The sequence below is a fragment of the Vombatus ursinus genome, unplaced genomic scaffold (assembly GCF_900497805.2).
Source record: "Vombatus ursinus unplaced genomic scaffold, bare-nosed wombat genome assembly UNPS02009205.1, whole genome shotgun sequence".
In the NCBI taxonomy this organism is placed as follows: domain Eukaryota; kingdom Metazoa; phylum Chordata; class Mammalia; order Diprotodontia; family Vombatidae; genus Vombatus; species Vombatus ursinus.
The window spans coordinates 16,420,859-16,443,718 of record NW_020948983.1 but is presented as its reverse complement, the minus strand read 5'-3'; the positions used below and the strand labels follow the sequence as shown (position 1 = coordinate 16,443,718).

General features: G+C 38.4%; 2 protein-coding genes across 2 annotated transcripts in view; one reads left to right on the top strand and one right to left on the bottom strand.

Moving 5' to 3' along the window:
- The window catches only part of LOC114035635 (cilia- and flagella-associated protein 43-like), a 156,102-nt gene extending 149,739 nt beyond the window's left edge, over positions 1-6,363 (bottom strand). The window contains exons 1-3 of the mRNA XM_027851936.1: positions 6,240-6,363; positions 4,904-5,157; positions 1,066-1,162 (exon numbers count right to left, since the gene is read on the bottom strand). Coding sequence (XP_027707737.1) covers positions 1,066-1,162; positions 4,904-5,157; positions 6,240-6,298 — 410 coding nt within the window. The 5' untranslated portion in view covers positions 6,299-6,363. The remainder of the gene's footprint in view (positions 1-1,065; positions 1,163-4,903; positions 5,158-6,239) is intronic.
- Positions 6,364-9,670: 3,307 nt separating this feature from the next.
- Positions 9,671-21,916, top strand: LOC114035332 (glutathione S-transferase omega-1-like). The gene is made up of 6 exons (XM_027851392.1): positions 9,671-9,811; positions 11,260-11,368; positions 14,689-14,908; positions 16,088-16,189; positions 19,418-19,524; positions 21,666-21,916. The coding sequence occupies exons 1-6, from the start codon at positions 9,778-9,780 to the stop codon at positions 21,817-21,819; spliced, it is 726 nt and encodes a 241-aa protein (XP_027707193.1). The 5' UTR covers positions 9,671-9,777; the 3' UTR covers positions 21,820-21,916.
- The last annotated feature ends 944 nt before the right edge of the window (positions 21,917-22,860 follow it).

Here is a 22,860-nt window from a genome sequence, read left to right as displayed (position 1 = left end):
GTGAGCTTCAGTATTTGCCTCTTACCTCCAGAATAAAATATAAATCCCTTTGTTTGGCACTTAAAGGTTCATAACTTGACTTCTTCCTACCATCCCAATCTTCTTACATGTCATTTCCTCTTTGACTCTTCCATCTACTTGTAGCTCCTCCAATAGAAACTTGATCTCTGCACACACACACACACACACACATACACACCCACACACACACACACACACACCCACCTCATCCTGCATGTTCTGGACCCTCATTTCCACCTCTTAAGTTTCTCTGGCTTCAAATTCCACCTTCTACAAGAGGCCTTTCTAAGAGCCTCAACTGCCTTCCTTGCACATGTGTAATTAGTTTACATTTCTCTTCCACTAGAATGCAAGCTCCTGGAGGACAGGAACTTTTTCTTTTGTTTGAATCTTCAAGACTAGGCAGAACATCTGCTACATAGTAATTGCTTAAACCTTGTTGACAAACTGGATAATATTGTTAGACCATTGCTATTACAGAAAACAATGAAAGAACTTTGGAGTTCAAGATCTACATCTTTTTACATATATAATATATATATTTGTGTGTGTTTGTGTATATGTATGTATCTATATCTATCAATCCATATCTTCTATCTCTCCTCTAGACTTTAAGCTCTTTGGAGTCAGATATGTCTTATTTATTATATCCAGAGTTTAACATAATATATTGTACTTAATAGCTTAATATTTGTTAGTAATTATGATATTAGTCCCAAATTTAAAATACAAACTTTGGTATTTTCCTCATGCTTTGTGATACTTCTGCTATCTCCCATGTTCCTTTCAATGACAACATATTAAATTAAATATTTAAAAAAATCTATCTAAAAACTTTGTCCTTTAAGGGGTCCTTGTATTAGGTTTTTTAAAACCTAGATTATCATATTCTCTGAAGATAGTTTAAATTCTCATGAATAATTAAGTTTTGTTATCTCTCCTTTATCAAGTTAGGAAATATGTTTCTTAAACCACCAATGAAAAACATTAAGACTGTTTATTTTCTCCAAGTAAAACAAAAATGTGCTAGATGTGGATACTTACCAAAGTGTTACTTCGTGTTCTGGAATTGCAGAGTAACTAGCCAGGTATATTCCAGAGTAACTAAATTCAAGTAAAGTGTAGTCCAACTGAGCATTCCCTAATGCAGAAAATCAGATCCATGTTAGGTATGTCTTCAGATCAAGCATTCTATAGAGTTCATTTCCCTTTTTCTAATTTGAATTGTAATTTTCTTTTCCCATATGCAATGCTCTCATATTGTGTTTTACTTACATTTTTCCCCTTTCTCAGAAATAACTTGGAGTAAAAATGTTAGAAGTTACTTTTAAAAAACAGACTCTAGCGATAAAATAAAAGAAATATTGTTACCTTCTCTAGTTCTCTGTGGAGAGCTAATCCTTATAAAATATATTTCCCAGGATGATTTCAAATGGCAAATTTTCACCAATTTGGAACACTATTCACAAAAAATCATTGGGAAATTTCTTCTAATGATCTTGAATTTACATTTGCTTTATTTAAATAGTTACCATAACTTACTTCCTTTGGCACTTTCAGATAAGGGTTATAAAACCCACAAGTCCTCTCAGGTCATATTTAGAGCCTTCAGCTTAGTTTCCTAATAACTACAGGATGTATACGAAAAAGTTAAGAGACAGCATAGAATAGTGATTACAAAGTTGTACATGGAGTCCAGAATTCAAATTCCACTTTTGACACTTATTAGCTGTGCGAACAAGAGGAAATCACTAAAACTCTTGATTCTTAGTTTCCTCACATGTAACATGAGGTAGTGGTAGTGAAGAGTGTTGGATTAGAAAGTTTCTAAGATTCCTTTTAGGTCAAATCTAAGATGCCCATTGATGCCTTTACCTGTAAAAATACCTGAATTTAATAAAAAAAAAATCTTATATCAGCAATACCCTGAAATGTCATAGGATGGAAATAATTATGAATGTCTGTGTCTCTATATATCATTCATTCTCAGGATTTCTGTGGTTTACAGTCACTGTCTTTTTGTGGCTATGTATATCTTGATCTATTCTCATTATCCTCTCACTTTACATACATGTATCTGGCTCTGTCTCTCTTTTCCACTCTCACCACAATCTCAGAGAAAAACATATAGATATATATGTTTATAATGTGTATATACTGTATGTCTATATACATTCACATATTAGATATATTTTAAATTTGTCTATTGAATCATTTAACACATGAAATTTTAATATAAAAATTAAAAATAGCTTTCTAAACTTAATGTAGAAGTTGTAGGATTAAGAAAAGACCATTAGACTTGTCAAATAAGAGATCACTAGCAACTCTGGAGAGGGGAGCTTTGGTTGCAGTGTTTAGAAAAGGATGAGAGGAGAGGAAGGGGACATACTGAATGTAAATGACTTTATAAAGCAATTCAGCCACAAAGGGGAGTTACTACTATAAAGGGAGATAGCTAGTGAGAATGGCAGGAACAAGTGAGGTATGTGTTTTGTTTTGCTTTGTTTAAAGACAGAGGAAACATGGGTGGCTTTTAGGTAGGGGGAGTCAGGAGATAGGAAGATCTTGAAGATAAGACAGTGTGGGAATGATAATGGATGCAATCAACTGAAGAAATTGGGAGGGGATGGGATTGAGAGTACATATAGAAGGGTGTCGACTGGAGTGAAGGAGATAGTGGGGAAGATTCTGAATGGTATGAGGTAAAGAAGAAAAGAGAAAGGGAAACTTAGTGAAACTATAAGACTTTTTCTTAAGTTAGTAACCATTTAGCATAGCAAGGAAGGTGGCACAATTGAACTATGGGTACAGGAAGGCAGCCATTTCAGTGAAAGGAGAAAAAAAAAAAACCTTTCTCTCTCTCTCTCTCTCTCTCTCTCTCTCTCTCTCTCTGTCCTGCAGCCTGCAAATGTAAAGCAGGAAAAAATTAGGCCCCACTGCTGCCATATGGTAACTTATAAAGCTTGGAGAAAACACCGGTCTCTTCCTCTACAGCACAGAAATGAAGCCAATTGGGTCAAGTATTCTGGGGTTCTTTTCTTTTAGGTCTTCGAGTGTTGTTCCTCCTACTGTATGCCTGGGTGGGGGCAGGAGGGAGTCTCTTCGGAGAGAGTCTCTTGTGTTCTGCATACTGTCAGGTTGCCCCTGTCTTGGACACAGGAAATGCCAAAGAGAGTTGACTCTGAGGGATCAGTGTTACAAGGTTAATGATGTATTCTTGATGAAACCTTTGGGTCCATTCCCACTCTTTTAGAATGTGTCTGTGTTAGAGGCCCAGGGACCATAAATCATCAATAAGAAGAAAAGTTCCCCAGCAGTGCTTTAAGTTTTTTCCCTCTGTCTAACTGAGGATAGCCTATCCTATAGGATCACAGATGTAAAGCTGGAAGGGACCTCAGAAGCCTTCTCTTCCAAATCCTTCACATTACAGATGAGGAAAAATGCCTAGGGGTAAATAACTTTTTTAAGGTCTCAGAAGATGGAAGAACCAGAGGTTGAGTTTGACCCCAGGTTCTCTGACTTCAGAACAAGGGCTTTTTTTCCCACACTGTACCATACCTGCCTCAAACAGGGTTAATCAAATTTTATAATACAGATTTACTCCTGAAACTTTCATATTTGGTGGATATTTTGATATCTCAACACAATAAAGTTTTCATAAAGCAAGGTCCTCAAATTCTTACTCTGATCTAGAGTATTTTATGAAAAGCTAAAGCTTTGAACAATAAATTCAAAGCATATTTTAGATGATTTTCCCAGTTAAAAAATGTCTGCCTCATAAATGAAATAGAAGACCTACATATTAATAACACAAATCCTCTATAGAACCAATTCTTCTTGTATTTTAAAGACTTAGAAACTTTTGAATATAAATGGATGAGGAGACCATTTGCCATGGACAAGTATGATAAATTTTAGTTTTACTCCATCTGAAAAAAATAACAGTGTTGTTTTGTGGTAGTATCCTGAAACAAGTCTTTGAACCTGAAAATCATATGTTTTGACTTTAGGTGAATAAACAATTATCTAGTTTTTCAAACAAAGTGATACAAATTTTACTACTAGTTCATAACATATTATTTGTGCCAAATGGATTTTTGCTATTTTAAAGACAAATCTCAATCTTAATTAGTAGTTGAAAAAGACTTATGAGCTCTCAAATGCTTGAAAAAGTGTCTTGCCATATTGCCAAATTATATATAGTTGGTTCATTTAAAGATGAGTACAGTATAAGGTATGTCATAACTTAAGAATATATTGTGTTCCAAGTTTCTTTATAAGCCAATTGTAAGGAATGAATTTTTTCCATAGAAACAATGTCCTAAGTTATGGTTAGGTTCCCAAGCTAGGCCTCTAAAACCTCCTTGTATCTGAACTTTATTAGTTAGTTACATAGATAGATATGTAAATATATCCATCTACATAGCTACATGCATATGTAGATATATTGTATCTTAACTATATGGTACTAATAGTAACTCCAAGACCTTTAGTCCCTGAACCCCTTTGAGACTTAAGTGCTTTTTTTCAAAGAGAAAGAAGGTAGAAGGGCTATTTGTATGTGTGAGTCATTTTTATGCTGTATGACTTCACCCAATTATTTTTATCAGTCATTTTGGATAGCTGCACAAATAGGAATCCAACTACATTTTCAATAAATCATAACCAATTATCACCACTTTGAAAAAGACATTCCAACTGAACATAAGACTGACTTCTCCAGTTCATTAATTAATCCAATTCTTAATGTCTGGATCTTCTCTCCAAGGATATATTTCTGAAAGTTTTCATTTCTTCAAAAAGAATAGCTTAAGTTGTTAGGTTGTTATGATACTTTTTTTTTTTTTCAATTCCAGAATGAGTAATTCTCATAGATTACCTTTTAATTTGGCCCTTTTGGTCAGTGAAGGGAAGTTGTATATGTAGATGGAGGGTTTAAGCTTCTGGTCTGAAAAAGCCACCACTTCATAAGGAATATTAGTTGCCATAGCACCCACTTTTCCATTCATACACTGTAGAACAGTCCTTCTCTTTTTTTCCATATTCACAAAAATTAAAAAATTGCCACAAGGGTAGCAAATTGTGGTGCTGTTGATAAAAGCAATATTCTTCACAGGGAATCCCTGCACCCATCTTTGGGAAAGGATACATTACCATTAATAATTACACAGACTGAGCCATTTTTAAAGAAAGAAAACAAAAGAATCATCAAAAAAATCTTAAAGTGATGCCATTTCCCTCCCCTAATGATATATTACTGACTTTAAAAAAATCTCCCAAAGTATTTTGTCTATCCAGATTGTGTCATGAATTACAGAATTTTAAACACAAATCTTTAAAGATGGACCTTGACAATAAATAAATTTATTTTACTTAATTCCTCTCTGGCCACTACTGGGAGAAACTAAGGACTGATGGAAGCATGTGTATTTAGAGACGAAAAGAACCGGAAGAAAGTTTTGTTCTAACTATAAAGTATCATGCAGCCATTCACCCTCTTTTATAGTGTACTTTCAAAAACAGATATATATGTATATATATATATATATATTTTAAATAACGATAATGGTGAAGATGTGTATGTTAGCAGATAGAAGAATGATTCTTTGCTGACTTAAGTAGTATGAAAAGTTAAACATGGTACAAGTGAAACAAGACTTCGCAGAAAGAAAGGAATGAGGAGCTTCATATGAGAATGAACTGGGGCTGGACTACACATGCAGCAATATCTTATAGAAAGGGGACAGTATGTTTGCGGTAGGGAGCCATTTAAATGTTAAAGTTATGGATTGTCTTAATCGAGCAAGTAAGGAGCAAGTGAAAACCTGGGTGGAAAAAAAAATCAGGTATGTATGAAGTAGAGTTGGGTACACTGAAAATACGTGTAATGGGGTAAATGGAGACATTTTAAAAAGCCATCTTGTACTGAGTCTATTTACTTGCATAATTTCAGGTGGGGGGAACAAGAGTAGAGCCAAGCCTCCCAGGTGACAGTTAATCAGGGAGTGGAAGTCAGCAAAAGAGAGTAGAGATCTATAGAAGACTAAGATGAGCATCTCAGACGAAAAATCAGTGATGAAAGGGTAATAATGCAGTGAAAAGGCAGAGTCATAGGGTGCAACAGAAGTCAAAAGACAAGGTAATAATTTTTGCAGGAGAAAAAGCGTCACAAGCGATAATGGAGTTCGAAGAAGGCGGGAGGCAAGTCAGAGCACCTCACAGACAGGATTGCGCTCAGCTTGTTGTCTGATGTCTCTTTGTCTTTGCCACTCATCGTAGCTGGAGGTGTTCAGAACAAAAGAGAACTTCATGGAATCGTGAATCTCCTTTTACAAAAATGCAGCCATCAACCGCTTCTCCCTTCGCTACCAGCAGACGCGATGCCGACTGTTTGCTTTAGTATCCAAGAGACAGTAACCCTGGTGCCTATATTCGTCCAGTCACTGGGGCGAACGTCACAGTAGGGGGACGGGTGGAAAATCAAACATCAGGAGTCAAAGGGGAGGGCAAGAATGAATGATCAAGGAGAAGGCAGGGTCACGAGGAATAATAGGGGTCAGAGAGAAGTCTGAGTCACAAGGAATAACAGGGCTAAAAAGGCAAAGAACAAGTATTTGAGAAAAAGCACCTCTCCCTGAATTCTTCATATTGTTCGTTTCTTATGCCTAGCAGTATGCCCTTTCCCAAATTATTCAGCCATTCCCTGCTTAATGGGCACAAACTCTGTTTCCACTTACTATAAAGAACAGGAAGGGGCTTTGGGAAACCCAAACTAATGGGGAAAATACCTGGACATCTCAGCCAATTGACGGGGGAGATAGAGTTAAAGAGCAGAGAAGATTGAAGGTGGGGGCCAGGAAGGAGACAGAGCGGTATGAGGTGTGAGTTCCAGGCATTAAGCACTCAGGTCGTGAATGGGTTTTGGGAAAAGCTGCAGGTAGCCCAATTTGACTGGATCTTAGCGGGTGTGTTAAGAGGAGCGTGGTGAGTTGAGGCAAGAGGAGTTAAAACAATCTCTCGCCATGGGCCGATTGGGTCAATTGCACATGCGCAAACCAGTAGAGAAAGGAGGGGGAGAATCCAGAAAGGACTAACGCGCTGAAAAGTCAAGAGGGCAGTCAATCAAAACACTGCCTTGGTGTGGAGCGGAAAATATCTTCAAGCTTGCTGAGCTCGCAGCGACTCCTGGGTTTGCTGTTAAGACACCCTCTCGGGCAGGAAAACGGAAAAGCTTTTCAGCACTCAAGTTATCTCACTGACAGCACACATAAGTTGTGGTCACTCTGGCCATGAATTGTCCCAGAGAAGTAGGGAAGAGGGACCAGGAACAGAGGTGATGATAAGGAAAAGATCTATTTGTAATTGTCTTTTCCTAGGGAGAATTCTTTCTCCAAATTCTCCAGGGTCACTGCTACCCTCAAAAGTCCAGCGCAAGCCCTGAGATCTCGGCTGCAGCTCCCTTCACCTCCCGCCCCGGCTCCTCCCCACTAATGTCTGCAAGTTCTTCCCGAAATGAGACAATCCCATACTCCAGTTCCGAGCTCCGAGATTCTCATCCCTTCTCCACACTCCCTGTCCTCTTCTTCTAGCACTTCCTGGCCCCTGGTCTTGCTTTTGACTCTCTGAATTCTTCACCCCACCCCCAGTTTCTCATATCTTTGACTTTAGCATTCTATGGAGACTATGGTAGTTAGGTCCTAAGGAAGTCCCCAGGAATTTGATTGGTTAAGACGCTTGGGTGGATGGACTCTTTGTGAAAAGAGCCACCCCTCCCCCAATTTTGAATTTGCTTATGCTTGAGAGCACGCAGCTCTTCTTTTACCCACCTATCCACCCTCCACACCTTCCCCTTTTTTTTGCCTTTTGCAGAATTCTCCTCCCCTCTGTCTCCCCGCCTCTCAGCAACTAATAGTGCCTTTGGGCATATGAGAATGAACTGGGGCTGTACTATACATGCAGCAGTATCTTACAGAAAGGGGACAATATGTTTGCGTTAGGGAGCCATTTAAATGTTAAAGTTATGGATTGTCTTAATCGAGCAAGTAAGCAGCTTTATGGTAGAATGTAAGGAACACTGAACCTCAGATCAGAAGATGCAGAATGGCAAGAGAAAGAGAGCTGTGCTTAGAGTCAAAGGTCCTCAAAGGACCACCGCTTTGAGGCCTTGGACAAGTCATCATGATTCTTGTCGAATGGGGATGATGGTACTTCATAGCCTCAATCATTTATTTACTCCTGGAAGCATAGTCCAAAGGTTCTGTTTTTCCCTTTGTGTCCTGAAGTCCATTTGGTCACAGTCTAGTAAACTCTAGAGACTATTTCTCAGAGCCAGGTATTAAAGTAATTTAGCAAACGTTAAATTTCAGTTGTAGCCTAGTGAAAATACAGGTGTAATTTTTTTCTCCAACCAAATTCACAGACTCATAGAAATCTATCCATAGACCTGTAAACCATGGGGGGGGGGGGGCGGTCCGTGGATCTCAAGCTAAGCACTCCTCCTTTAGTCCAACCCTTTCATTTTACAGATAAGGAAACTGAGAAACAACAAAGCTAAGTGACTTGAGCTCATCAAGGAGTAAGTAGTAGAACCAGAGCTGCCACCAATCCCCAGACTCCAAATTCAGCTCTTGTTCCACTGCAAATTGCTTCCCTACTTCTTACCATTGTGAAGAAGCCACCTGTGGATTCAAAATGAGACATACCTTTTTATACACCATCCCATTTTGCTTGATTATACTTGTTGCAAGGAAGGGCTAATATCTGGTGGTGGAGTTGCAGTTGGAGGTGGTTAGTAGGTGAGTAATGATAGTGATGGAAAAGAAAGAAAAAGAAAAAAAGACATGAATGAGGGAGAAAGGGAAAGAGGGAAGTAAGAAAAGAAAAAAGGAGAGGGAGGAAGGAAGATAGGAAAGAGAGAGGGGGGAAGAAAGAAAGGAACAAAAAAGGGAGGAAGAGACAGGGAAGGAAAGGACAGAGAAAGAAAGAAAGAAGGGAGGAAAGGAGAAAGGAAGAAAAAAAGAACATCATTAAAACATCTAAAATACACAAAAGAGAGCAGAAGGGAGTTTAGAAGGGGACTCAGACAAGCAGAGAAGTTTTGTTTAATTTAATGTGCCTTTAAAAACAAACTAGGTAACAGAAGATCACAGTTTCATATGCAATCCTCTTTTCTGTTCTTTGTATATTGAAATAATCATGTTAAGTTCACACTAAAAAGGGGAAAACATTAAGAGAAATCACTTTGTAAAGTATAAGGCAGCACATAGCTGTATATATTATAGTTTGTAAATGAGAGGCAACATGGACACTGTGACTTAGAGCTGACATTTATAGTTAGGAAAGCTAGTCTTGCCTTAGATACATAGTAGTTGTATGACCTTGGCAAGTCACTTAATCTCTCAGTGCTCTAGGCAGTTTAAGACATAAGTTGCATAGAAGATGTCCGACTGCATAGCAAGAGAGTGTTTTCATCTGGAAATTTCCTATACTCATGAAATCACAGATACTGTTATCCACAAACGTAGTAAGCACTTCTCTTTCTGCCTCCCTCCTCCTGCTCCTGCTCCTCCTCCTCCTTCCCGCCCCCTTCCTCTCTCCTCCCTCTGTTCCTCTCTCCCCACCCCCATCTGAATCTAAAACCCGGCCCATCTGTTGACTTTGGGGGATGGTGAAAGAGCAGCCTACCAGGCAATTCCTTCCAGAGAAAGCTGTAGAGCCAGGGACCTTCGGGAAAGAAGTTCAGAGCGAGGAATAATGTCCCAAGGATCAAGTAGGAGCCTGGGCAAAGGTGAGTCCTCAGCAAAGGCCTGCCTGGGGAATGGCATGTTGTCAGAAGCCACTAGAAAAAGCCTTTGTCTGATCACTTTCCCATGAAGGGAGGGCAGAGCACCTGTGTTTCTGGGTGTGATGGAGGAGAGCAGGGATGATGGGTCCCAGCACAGTCCCCTGCTCCAGTCCTAAGGCTAATAACTCTAGATCCAGAAGGAAACTCAAAGACAATCTAGTCCAACCCTCACATTTGACAGAGAGGAAGCCAAGGCACAGTGAAGCTCAGTCATTTGCCCAAAGTCTCCCAGGTAGTATCAGTGACGGGATTCAAACCCAAGACCAAACTCCAAATTCTGCATACTTTTGTCCACTGGTTGGAACTGGCCTCTAACCTGTGGCAGGGCCAGAGCTGAACAAAGCACGCTAGAGACAGGAGGGTTATTTTAAATAAGTTTACTTTCTAGGTGAAGAAAATAGCTTGCCAGAAAGGACTCATGTGCTGGAGCCCCGCTCCTAGTGAGTGGTACCGAAAGCAGCATGGGAAGATAACAATACTTCTGTCTATAGATACGAAGTTAGCTGTAGCTCTGACAATGAAGGGTACCAGCACCAATGGGACAAGTTTGATTCATAGCAGAGTTTCAAGACCAGAAACGATTCTGGGATTTTGCTGTGGCTGAGATCATCCAGAGGGTGAGCACAAAGGATTGCTGTTATGCCAAACTCAGGGCATTTACTACTTGTGTGAGGCACTGTTCTAAGCCCTGGGGATCCAAAGAAAAGCAAAAACAGTCTCTGCCCTCCAGGAGTTCACATGTAAGAAGGGAGACAACATGCAAACACAACTCTCTACATAGAATTTATATACAGCGTAACTCTTGGTGGGAAGGCAGTGGGGATGAGGAGGAAGGGAAGAGAACTAGGAGAGCCTTCTGGCAGAGGGAAGAATTTGGCCTGAATAGGAGACAGGCAATGAAAAGATGTGGAGTAAGGTGATGGAGACTGGAGACGAAATGTCCTTTTGGAGGAACAGCGAGGTCAGTGTCACTGGATCTTACAGTATAAGAGGGATATAAGACTAGAGAGGAAGAGACCCAGTTGTGAAGGGCTTTAAGAGCAAGGTTTTGTGTTTGATCCTGGAGATAACAGGAAGCCACTGGAGTGTAGTGAATAGGGGGGTGACATGGTCAGACCTGTGCTTTTTGAAGATCTCTTGGGCATTTGAGTGGGGAGAGACTTGAGGCAAAGAGACCAAGAAGCAGGCTCCTGTAATAGACCAGGATTGAGGCAATGAAGGTCTGGACCACAGTAGCAATAGTGTGGCTGGAGAGAAGAGGATGTGTATGAGAGATACCGCAAAGACAAAATATTATTTTGGGGTCCCCTCTCCAAAGGAGAGCTATGAAGTGTGAGTGACTGATAGGGTTCTTTCCAGAATAATAATTGGCCTATCGAATACTCTTGCAGGAAGCTCTCCCCCTGGGCCTGTACCAGATGGAATCATCCGAGTCTACAGCATGAGGTTCTGTCCCTTTGCGGAGAGAACTCTTCTTGTCCTGAAGGCCAAAGGAATCAAGTGAGATCAAAGATCCCTTTAGTTCCTTAAGCAATCCTTAAAGCAATAATGGTATCCAGCGATAATTACCTAAGGACTCCAAGCGCTCTTTCTTGATTACAAAATCAGATTAGAACATTTGGGATAGCTGGGAAGGTTCTAGCATGAAGGTGTATTTGCAGAGCACTTTGCAGTCTTATGTAACTCTTTTGGGTCACACAGCCATGCTGGGAGTAGGTATCTTTCATTATTCTTCTCAGAGTTGAGGAAACAGGGCTGACTGAAATGAAAATAAATCACCCATGAACAAGAAGATGATTTTCAAAGGGAACTTGGAGCTCCGATCTTCTTGACTGTAGGCTAATATTCTCTCCACTTTTCCACCCTACAAAATGGCAGACAGATAAAGGGCCTTGGAAGTCATTTAGTCTAAGCCCCTCCTTTTATTTTTACTGCTTTATTGTTGTTGACCTTCGCTTTTTATATGAAAATCATTTATCAATAACAATTCCCAACACCCTCCCTTCCAACTAGGGACAACAGTTAAGCAAACCAACCAAAGGCAGTGACCTTCTGACAGTGTGTGCAACAGTCTACACCCTTAGCCTACCACCTCTTTTCCAGGGGCAAGAAATCTGCTTCATCTTTGGTCCTTTAGAACCAAGCTTGGTTTTGCATTTAAATGTAGATTCTGATGCCTTTTAGTCTTGTTTTCATTTACATTATTATAGTTGTATATATGGTTTTCCTGCTTCTTTCTTTGCTCAGCATCAGTTCATACAAGCTTTCCCTTGTTTCTCTGAATTCCTTATATTTGTCATTTCTTAAATTGCAAAGATATTCTGTTACAGTCATGTACCAAACTGGTTCAGCCATTCTCCAGCCAGTAGGCTCCCATTTTGTTTCCTGTTTTTTGCCATTACAACAAGTACATCTATGAGTACTTTCTTATATAACAGGGTTTCTCCCTGTCATTTACCTCCATGACGTATATACAGTACCTTGTAAGTATGATTGCTGGGTCAAAGGTATAAATAGCTCAGTAATTTTTCTCACCTAATTTCAACTTGTTTTCCAGGACAGTTAAACTGATGCACAGCAACACAAACAATGAATTGGTGTGCTTGTCTTCCCACAGCCATTGACTTTTTCCATCTTCTGTAACTTCAATCAGTTTGAAGGGTATGAAGTAAAATCCCAATGGTTTTAAATTACGTTCTTCTATTATAGTAATTAGGAATATTTTCAATGGCTGTTGATAGTTTGCATTCCTTCTTTTTGAAAGTCCATTTCTTTGACTGATATTGGGAGCTGCTTTGGTCATATGTTTGCATCATTTTCCTTTATATCTTTAATATCAGAATGTTTAATGCCCTCACTTGATAGCTCTTCTTATTCTAGCTGCATTACTTTGTTTTTCATGTAAAAGCTTTTAAATTTTGTACATTTGATTTTGTATATAGTCATCTTTTCTGTCTCTTGTTTGATTCATTGCTCCCCAACCATAACTGAAAAGATAGTACTTCCTTCCTTCTGCTCAGATGTTGTTTTAGGACATTTTTTATTTTATGATTTGCTCTATGATCTTTTTCACTTAGATCACATCTATATGAAACATATTATAGTAAATGGTGCAAGAGATGGTGGTCTAAGCCTGTTTTCTGTTTTCCAATATTCCTAGCAGCTCTTGGCGAAATAGGAGTCCTTGGCCCTGTTGTTTGTCTTCTTGTAAATGCTCCTCCCACTTCTAAAAATAGGAATGTGAGATTAAGAGAGTGGAAGTTGTGCAAAGTCATGCTTACTTGTAGATCTGGAACCAGCATCCAGATCTCCTGACTCTCCTTACACTTCCTTGCCCTGCCTATTTCTTCCTCTGGCAGAGGATTCCTATCATTTTATGGGCCTTCCTACTGTTTCATGTATTGTTTCCCCAATTATAATGTAAGCTCCTTGAGGGCAAGGACCATGTCTCATCCTTTTGAATCTGCCACAGTGTCAAGCAGAGTTCTAGTCATATAACAAATGTGAAGGAACACTCTATGGTCCTATGATTGTCATTCAAGTCCCATGTCTGACCCTTACTGACTCTATGACCATTGGTAAATTGCCTCAGCTCAGTGAGCCTGAGTTTCTTCATATCTGAAATTGGGATAGCAACACCAATGGTATGGATGTCACATTTTGTTCTGAGGAAAACCCACTGCAGACCTCCAAAGTTCTATGCAAATAGAAATCATTTTCACTGAACGGTCCACCTTCCACCTTGCTGCGGCTGATCCTCTCACTTCTCAGTTCACTATGTGGGCTTACTGAAAAGGGTAACCTATGAGGTTTGTTCCTCCTTGAAGCACAAAGTGAAATCTCTACCTTCCTCAAGCACTCAGGCATTCTGGCATATATTTGGAGCTGGAATGAATCTGAGTTCATTTAGCCCAACTCTGTAATTTTGGAGATGAGGAAACTGAGACTCAGTAGGTGATTTACCCAAGATCGTGCAGATAATTAATAATGTTGTTGTTCAGTCATTTCAGTCATGTCCAACTCTTTGTGAGCCCATTCAAGGTTTTCGTGGCAAAGATACTGCAGTTTTTTGCTATTTCCTTCTTCAGCTTATTTTACAGATCAGGAAACTGAGGCAAACAGTGTTAAGTGACTTGCTCAGGATCACACAGCTATTATATGTCTAAGGCTGAATTCAAACTCAAGAATTTTCCTGACTGCAGGCCCAGCGCTCTATCCACTATACCACCCAGCTGCCCAAATGTATTTTTTATGTAGGTGTAAAACTTTAATTATTATCCAAATCTAGCTTTTTCTTACTATCTGTAAAATCCCTTAGACAAGATACTGGGAAGGTCTAATTGTGTTTTGAATAGAACATGGACTTCATATACTTCTTGCTTTGCTGTAAACCCAGAAAATTGAGACAAAGCAAAGGAATTTAATTAAAGAGACAATTCACCAAAGAATTGGTTTTTCAAAATGATTTTTCAACATCCTTAACTTCATTTCCTCAAGTAAAATGAAGTTGTATACAGCTAGTTTCTTTTCGTGCTTTGAAGGTATAAGTAGGAAGTTGAAGATAAGTAGGAGTAGATTGAGCTCAAATGCATGCCTGAGAGTATATGACCTAGACCTTACTTAGTAGACTTTCATCTCCTTGGGAATAAGCTGTCTTGACCTGAATATCTCTGGATGTAGATAAAGCTGCATAGTTAAGAAAATATGAGATAATATGCAAACCTTGAAATGCTAATAAATAAATAAATATCAAATAAATAAATGCTAGCTATTATTAAATGTTTCATCCTTTTTTTTACTCTTTTCTTTCCCTCTTTCAGGCATGAAATTATCAACATCAACCTGAAAAATAAACCTGAGTGGTTCTTTAAGAAGAATCCTTTTGGTCTAGTACCAGTTCTGGAGACCAGTCAGGGTCAACTGATCTATGAATCTCTTATCACTTGTGAGTACCTAGATGAAGCCTATCCAGGGAAGTTGTTTCCAGAGGATCCCTATGAGAAAGCTATTCAAAAGTTGACTTTGGAGTTGTTCTCTAAGGTACAGTATATAAAAGAAATCCCTTCTTTTTGTTCCCTTTTAGCAAACCAAGTCAATAGTGATGTTGATTGTCCAGTTATTTGGAACTCAGCTGAGGGCTAAAAATATACATATGCTCATACTTCTGTTAATCTGTGTTAATTAACCAATAATTTAACAAGCACTTAGGAGGATGCAAAAGTAAATAGTGTCATTATAATGTAGAGGTATCTATACAATAAATAGCTGAAAAGTATGTGTTTTATACATTGAGACTAGTGGTCTTATGCCACATTTCTAAAGTGTTATACCTTAACGTGGTAGTTTATGTGCAGTAAATATTACAATCAGGCATTTTATGTCTTGAGAAAGAAATGTTTCAACCCAATAATTCAATAATTTAAAAATCATGTGCAAAGTATGATATGATGTGAAATAAAACTGCAAGACATAGGTTTTAAAGGGAATATTTTTGTGATCAGACAGATTTAGGAACTACATTGAAAGGGAAAGACCATGGGATTAGAGGAAACTCATGAAAGGGGAGGAGCTATGATTTATAGGGAAGCTAACTAAGCAGGATGAGAATGATATGATAGAGGAAACTGACATTGTAGAAGGGAATCGAGGGAAAAGTGGAGAATTAAAAGTAGCAGGGCAGAAAACCACTGTTCAGTGTGGCAAAAGAAAATTAAGTGAGGTTAAAAACTGAAGTCCCATTGAAAAGGCATGTTGCTATAAAATAAAGTTGCTTATATCAAAGGTTGTGTTTCATTTCTTCTCAGGAAGGTAGCATATTTCTCTTTGTGTGAATATATCAATATATGCATACGTGTACCTGTGTATATATATGTGTGTATATATGTATAAGAACATACATGTAATATATCCACTAATTTTGTTCCCTTAAGTTCAAGTTTAAAAATAGGGATCTCTGTATTGAGATGAGAGAGTAGTGCAAAGGTACCTTAAATCCATAACCAAAGACCTTTGGTCTGTGTTCAAGTACTGCCTTTGGCTATAAAATGTACCTTACCAGCTCTGGAAACAAAGGGATACTTACAGAGTATGTGTAAGATCTGTAAAGTAGATGGTATACTCTAGGATCAAGATGAAAAGAGGATTCTACTATATTTTTAGGTGAAAGAGAAACATATTCATCCTTGAACATTATTTACCAAAACTTGTTTCTCTATTTAGGTACCACCTTTGTTTATGAATATTTTGGTAGCAGGAAGGAATGGAGAAGACTGCTCTACTCAGAAAACAGAACTCTGTGAAATGTTCAGCAGCCTGGAGGAGGTAAAGAATGGAATGTGTCTCTTGTATCAAACATAATTGAGTAAAAGTTGTCGAGGAGCTACCTCATTCTTCCTGTTTTCTTCTTCTTGCAAAAACTTATTTTCTTCTGTCTTTCCTCTTTTTTTCTACATCGACATTTCTTTCTCCCTTTCCTACAGGGTAGTTTCATAACACTAATTTCAGTAATTGAGATTTTTTTTTTCTTTTAAACCTTAATGTGAGTGACTTTTTTAGTGGGGAAAAAATTCAATCTTTTCTGATTGTCTTTTACTCAGCTAGGGGAAATTTTTAGAGATGTATTATACAAAAATGTGATGAGGCCTTGCTTTGCCAAATGAAAAGCATTTTATAAAATGCATTTTAAAAAAATTAATTCTAGTTAATATCAGGTAATGTTTTCAATGAAATCCCAATGACCTTAAAGAATTAGTTCTAAAGCCCCTTCCTCATCTCTGTGAGAAAAGGCAATATGACATTGTATATAGAGTACTGGACTTGTATTCAAAAAGACCTGAACACTTATGATCCAAACTGCTTGACCACATACAAGTAACTTACTCTCTTTAAGTCTCACCCAACTTTCTAAGACGTACCTACACACTTATAGACCAATTGTGATCTGTGCAGGAAATCAGAGTTAAGTTTGTTATTTATTAATGTTTCATTTTCCATGGAATGAATTGAGGTGATAATCACATTTTTAGAGGTGTTAAAGAAAGTAGATAATCTCACAATATCCATTTAGGGTAGACAGGAATTCAAGGTTCTCTTTAATTTTTAGAACAGGAGAGATCAATTTAATTCAATTCAACAAACATATATTACAGAACATACTATTTATAGAGCTGTTTACTATGTATTGGGGAAAATGCAAAGCTTTGATTCAACATATTCCTTTTCCTAATAGAACTTAAAATGTATTGTAGAGAGGCTAAAATGCATATACAAATAACTGCGCAAAATAAGAAATACATTAAAATAGCACAGAAATGCATTGAAATTTAAGTTGAATTTAAGTTGAAACATTTGCATCCCATAGTGTACCAGTGGAAAGTCATGGAACTGAAACAAAAACTACTTAAATTCATCTTCTAGGCTTTCGTTTAAACAGAAACTCTAGGAAAACAGGTGACTGTTGTTCGTTCAGCTTCAGTAGCCAGAGTCATCTTTTGTTGACTAGCCTCATTCATTATTAGCACCCATTATCAGCAAGCTTCCTTAAGAAGTGGATTATGTTTCATGACATATTTACAAATGAGTAGAGCTATAAGTGATATCCTTGCCAAGAACTTCCATCTGTGAATTTGAATTCTTTGAGCCATGATTCTTCATAATTCTGTATTCCACCTAACTCCCCTTCCTCACCCCTTCCCTGGCCCTAGGCCATCCCTCCCAGACCCATCCAAGTTGAACTCTGAATGGGAAGCCCTGTCACCACCAGGGTCATCTTACCACTTATCTTCCCTTTTTATCCCTTCCCTTGGCAAAATATTTGCTAAAGTAAAATTGTTATGAGGAAGACTTTTATCTTCAAAATAAAACTCCCACTGTATGGTCCTAGCCCATCCTGATTGATTGTTGTTGTTCAGTCATATCCAACTCTTCGTGACCTCATTTGGGGTTTTCTTGGCAAAGATACTGGATTGGTTTGCCATTTCCTTCTCCAACTCATTTTACAGAGGAGGAGCTGAGGCAAAGATAGCTAAGTGACTTGCCCAGGGTCACACAGCTAGTCAGTGTCTAAGGCTAGATTTGAACTCATAAAGTTGAGTCTTTCTGATTCCAAGCCTAGTGCTCTGTCCACTATGCCACCTAGATTCTCCTCAATTATTAGTGACTGAGTACGTGCAAACTAGCCTACTTAGCCCACTATATTTACTTGGCTGGCTCTAGAAACCATGTTTCAGCTCCATGCCCCATTTGGCCAGCCAGCCAGGCCACCTCATTGTCTGCACCCCCTCCCTTTTGCTTTCTCAGAACAAAACTCCCTTCCCTGGTCACCTCTTTCTTATGTATGTTGTTTGTCCCATTAGAATTTTTAAATTTCTGTGTCCATTAGTGCTTAGCACAATGCCTGGTACATAGTAGGTATTTAATAAAGACTTTTTCATTCATTCATTCAAGATATGAGTTAAGAGCCTTCAGTGTAGTTAAGATACCATGTACAGTGGAATGTCCATCTGTCTGGGTTACCTATGCCCTGAACAATGCCACATTCTTCTGCCCTGCTCCCTGGGAAATGCTCTTTGTTGACTTGCAGACTAGATAGGTGCCATAGGAGAAGAACTGATAGCCCATAATTAAAGTGAAAAATTTAGGCAAATGTAAATATACTTAAATATACAGTGTATCAAAGTATATTGAGACTTAACTAGGAGTCAGAAAGACCTGGGTTCAAGTCTGGCCTTTAGCACATACTGGCTACGTAGGGCTGGGCAAATGCCCTACCATTTCAGGCAGGGAGCTGAGGAGTCAGCTGGAACCAGTTTGGGAGAGAAGTCTTCAATATGAGCATTTATACTTCAGAAACCAGCAAATTTTGGTGTTAAACCAGGGCGTTATTCATTTATTTATTTATTTATTTTTGATCATCTACTCTAGACTTAAGAAAGTGATGGAGAAAATGTTAATAATGCAGATTAAACCTGTGGAGAGCTGGTTGTTAAACATTTGCTGGCACTCCATTGGCCCTGGGCAACTCTTTAAGACTCTATGTGGTACAGCAGGCACTAATTAACATTGATAGAGGAAATTCCTCACCAGGAATACCAGTGAAGTCACAGATCTAGTTTAAAAAAAAAATACAAGTCACATGAGCCAATGTGTGTTTCTTTTCTTAATTAGGTAATTATCTCAGTTCCCCTTTCCCCTCTTCATTTTGGTAGAAATTTGGCAGTCACTCTCCCATTTAACTTCTTAAATTTCAGACACATATACTCCTGTTATTTTAACATTTTTCTCAGCATGAAACCAAGTGTTACTTCATGTTCTTTTATTGTCTATTGGTGTTGGCTGGTTTCTCCATTTGGAAATCAAAGGATTGTTTACTTTCAATGTGACTGGCCAGTTGAGCAGTCAACAAATCCTAAGGTCAGAGGGCTCAACTAGGCAAAGAATACAATAAAAAGCAGGGTCTGGACTAAATTTATTAGTATTGCCTCTGATGTCTCTAAGTAGTTGATTGGGCACAAAAAGAAGAACTTATTTTTTGTCTGTCCAACTTTTCAGGTTCTTACTCGTCAGAAGACAACTTTCTTTGGTGGGAACACTATATCCATGATTGATTACCTCATTTGGCCCTGGTTTGAACGTCTGGGACCATATGGGATAGCAGAGTAAGAGAGTTTACTATTTTGTGGTGAATTTCTTGGTCTTATACAGGATGGTTTTTGAAATAATTTCATCCCAAATTATTAAATCCTTTTTGGGAGGATGATGAAGAGGAGGATTAGGGTGTTAGGAAGTAAAGTCAGCTTTTAAAAATAACTTCTTATTCTCCTGGTTAAAAATACAAGAGTATATTCCAGTGATCACAAGCTACAGGCCCAGATGAGGCTGAATAATGCCAACTTTACCTTCCTTAAATCCACTTGCAAGTCAAAACATAACCCACGATTTCATTAATCCTCTTCTAAAACAAAGGACGAACAACAGCTTAGTTCTGCAAAGCAAGACTATATGTTCATTCCCCCTTTGATAATGTTTAATATTCAAGTTTTTCATAGTACCCTATCCAAACAGCCCAGATTGCTAAGACTAAGTGAAAGTCAGCACATTGTCATTTTAGCTTTCTTCTCAACTGTTTTCATGAGGATTGTTTGTTTTTATTTATACTACTATAATGTGGCCTTTAAAGATGGGCTATACTTAATATACTGGGTGGTCTTATTATATGTTTCTAATATTTTAAAAATAATTTTTAACTTAATGCCAAGAATGTTAGACATATAGACATTTGGCTCTGGCACTAATTAGTTATGTGGCCTTGGACAAATAAGTTCATCTCTCTGTATCTTAATTTCTGCATTGTAAAGTTCCTTCTGGTTTTGACATTCTATATAAATCTACTAATTCAATTAAACTCAATAGCCATTTATTAAGCATGTACTATGTGTAAGTTCACACAGCCAAGATGGAATAAAAATAGAGGTCATGGAAGTTTAGGAGGCTGAAGAACTGAAAGGTCAGGGTGTTTGGGGGGACATTGTTGCATATGCTTAAATGCCCAAGCACCAGGGCAGCAGTTGGATTACAAAGGAAGACTGTGAGACAGTTACTGAGCTGAAAAGAAAGGAGGTAGAATAATCTGGTGGTCTATAGATAATTAAGACAAAGTTTGGACTCAGATAATCAAAAGGGATGTAGTGAACCTCCAGAAGGAGAAGCTTGCTGAGTGATGGGAGAAAGTGAAATTTTGAACATAAGAATAAGGAAGAAGGAGTATACTATAGGGTCAAAAATTGTCCAATCTGCAAGAAAAGTCACTGAGGCAGAACTCCAAACCAATAGCATTTTATTAAAGGGTACATGGCTCCCTCTAGAAGTGAACCTCAGATCTTCCTCACAATCTGAGATACCCCTGGTTCCCAGCACCTTGTTTTTATAGGAATTGATACCAGGTTTGATACCTGGACACTCGAGAAGCAATAACAAAATCCCATTGGTTGATAGACCTTGTTTCGAGGGCCAAAAATGGTGCGTCAGCCAAAAAAATGGTTCATCAGCAATGGGGTGATGGGTTAGATGAAGTATGGGTTGTCTCCACTGACTTCATTGTTCATAAGATGAGCAAGGCAATAGTCATCTCCAGTGACTTAAGTGGTTATAAGATGGTCACCTGCTGGGACAATAGAGAGTGGTCCAGAGGTACAAAAATTAGTTGGAGGGACTTTCCAAAGAATTAAGGCATCCTACCCATACTGGGTTTGGATTTGGAATCTGAGCAAAACAGGATGGAGATGTCTTTGTCAGCATTCCTGTGGTTGCATAAGTGAGCTTCATAACTGGTAAACAAGTGGTGAATATTGGATTAAAGTGTGAGGCCTGCTATAAAGGCCTGTTATAAGAAGCTATCTTATCTAATTATCCATATATGATTTATGCAAAATATTAAACTGATTAATACTGATTGGAATAGAGTAGGGGTCTAAATGAATCATTCCTCACACCTCCTAACCCAGTGTTACAGAGGGCATGAGAAAAACACAGAATTTCAGACTCAGAAGGGACTGCAGGCTTCATCTAGTCTAACTCATTCCTGAAAAAGAATCCGCAGAAAAACACTGCTTCTCCCACATTTCCCAGTACTGGAGAGGGTGGCCAGGGATACAATATGTTCTGTTTAGGGTGGGGAAGTATTTTTTAAAGGTTATAGTAAAAAATAAAAGCTGCAAAGTAAAGACACTAATAAATGAAAATTGTGGTGCCTTCCTATTTCATGCAAGTAATACTTTTTTTTTTTAACCTATTCTCTTAGCTGTGTGGACCACACTTTGAAACTTAAGCTCTGGATAGCAGCCATGAAAAAGGATCCTACAGTAATGGCTCTCCTCATGGAAGAGAAAGCTCTTCAAAATTTCTTACATCTCTATTTTCAGAACAGTCTTGAGGCCTGTGATTATGGTCTGTGAGGGGAGAGTGATCAGCAAAAAAGGTTCTATCCCTTGCTGTCTGGGTTTTTCTCCATACTTAATAAAAAAATATATCCTGTATATAATATTGCATTAATTTTTTGATTGAAGTATTTTTCTTTTTAAAATTTATTTTTCAACATTCACTTCCATGAGATTTTGAGTTCCAGATTTTCTTCCCATCTCTCCCCTCCCCCACCCCAAAATGATGTGCAATCTGATATAGGCTCTACATATACATTCATATTGAACCTATTCTCACATTAGTCATGTTATAAAGAAGAATTAGAACCAAGGGGAGAAACCACGAGAAAGAAAAAACAAACAAAAGAAAAAAAATATCAAATAATGTACTTCGATCTGCCTTCAGACTCCCCAGTTCTTTTTCTGGATGTGAATAGCATTTTCCATCATGAGTCTTTTGGGGTTGTCTTGGATCCTTGCATTGCTGAGAGATCATGAGTGCCAAAGTTAGTCCTCTCACATTGTGGCTATTACTGTGTACAGTGTTCTCCTGGTTCTGCTCACTTCACTCAGCATCGGTTCATGTAAGTCTTTCCAGGTTTTTCTGAAGTCCACCTGCTCATCATTTCTTATGGCACAATAGTATTCCATTACATTCATATACCACAACTTGTTCAGCCATTCCCCAACTGATGAACATCTCCTCAGTTTCCAATTCTTTGCCACCACAAAGAAGAGCTGCTATAAATATTTTTGTACATGTGGGTCCTTCACCCATTTTTATGATCTCTTTGGGATACAGACCTAGAGGTGGTATTGCTGGGTCAAAGGGTATGCACATTTTTGTAGCCCTTTGGGCATAGTTCCAAATTGCTCTCCAGAATGGTTGGATCAGTTCACAACTCCACCAACATGGATTATTTTTTTTTATCAGATTGCTCTCATACCCATCATCTCCTTTACACTCATTCTGTTTCCTTTGCTTGATGCTTCCTCTTTGCATGTCCCGCAAGGCCTTCTAGACTTTCTCTGGATATCTTTATTCCTACAGTGAACTTGTACTATCAGCTCTATACT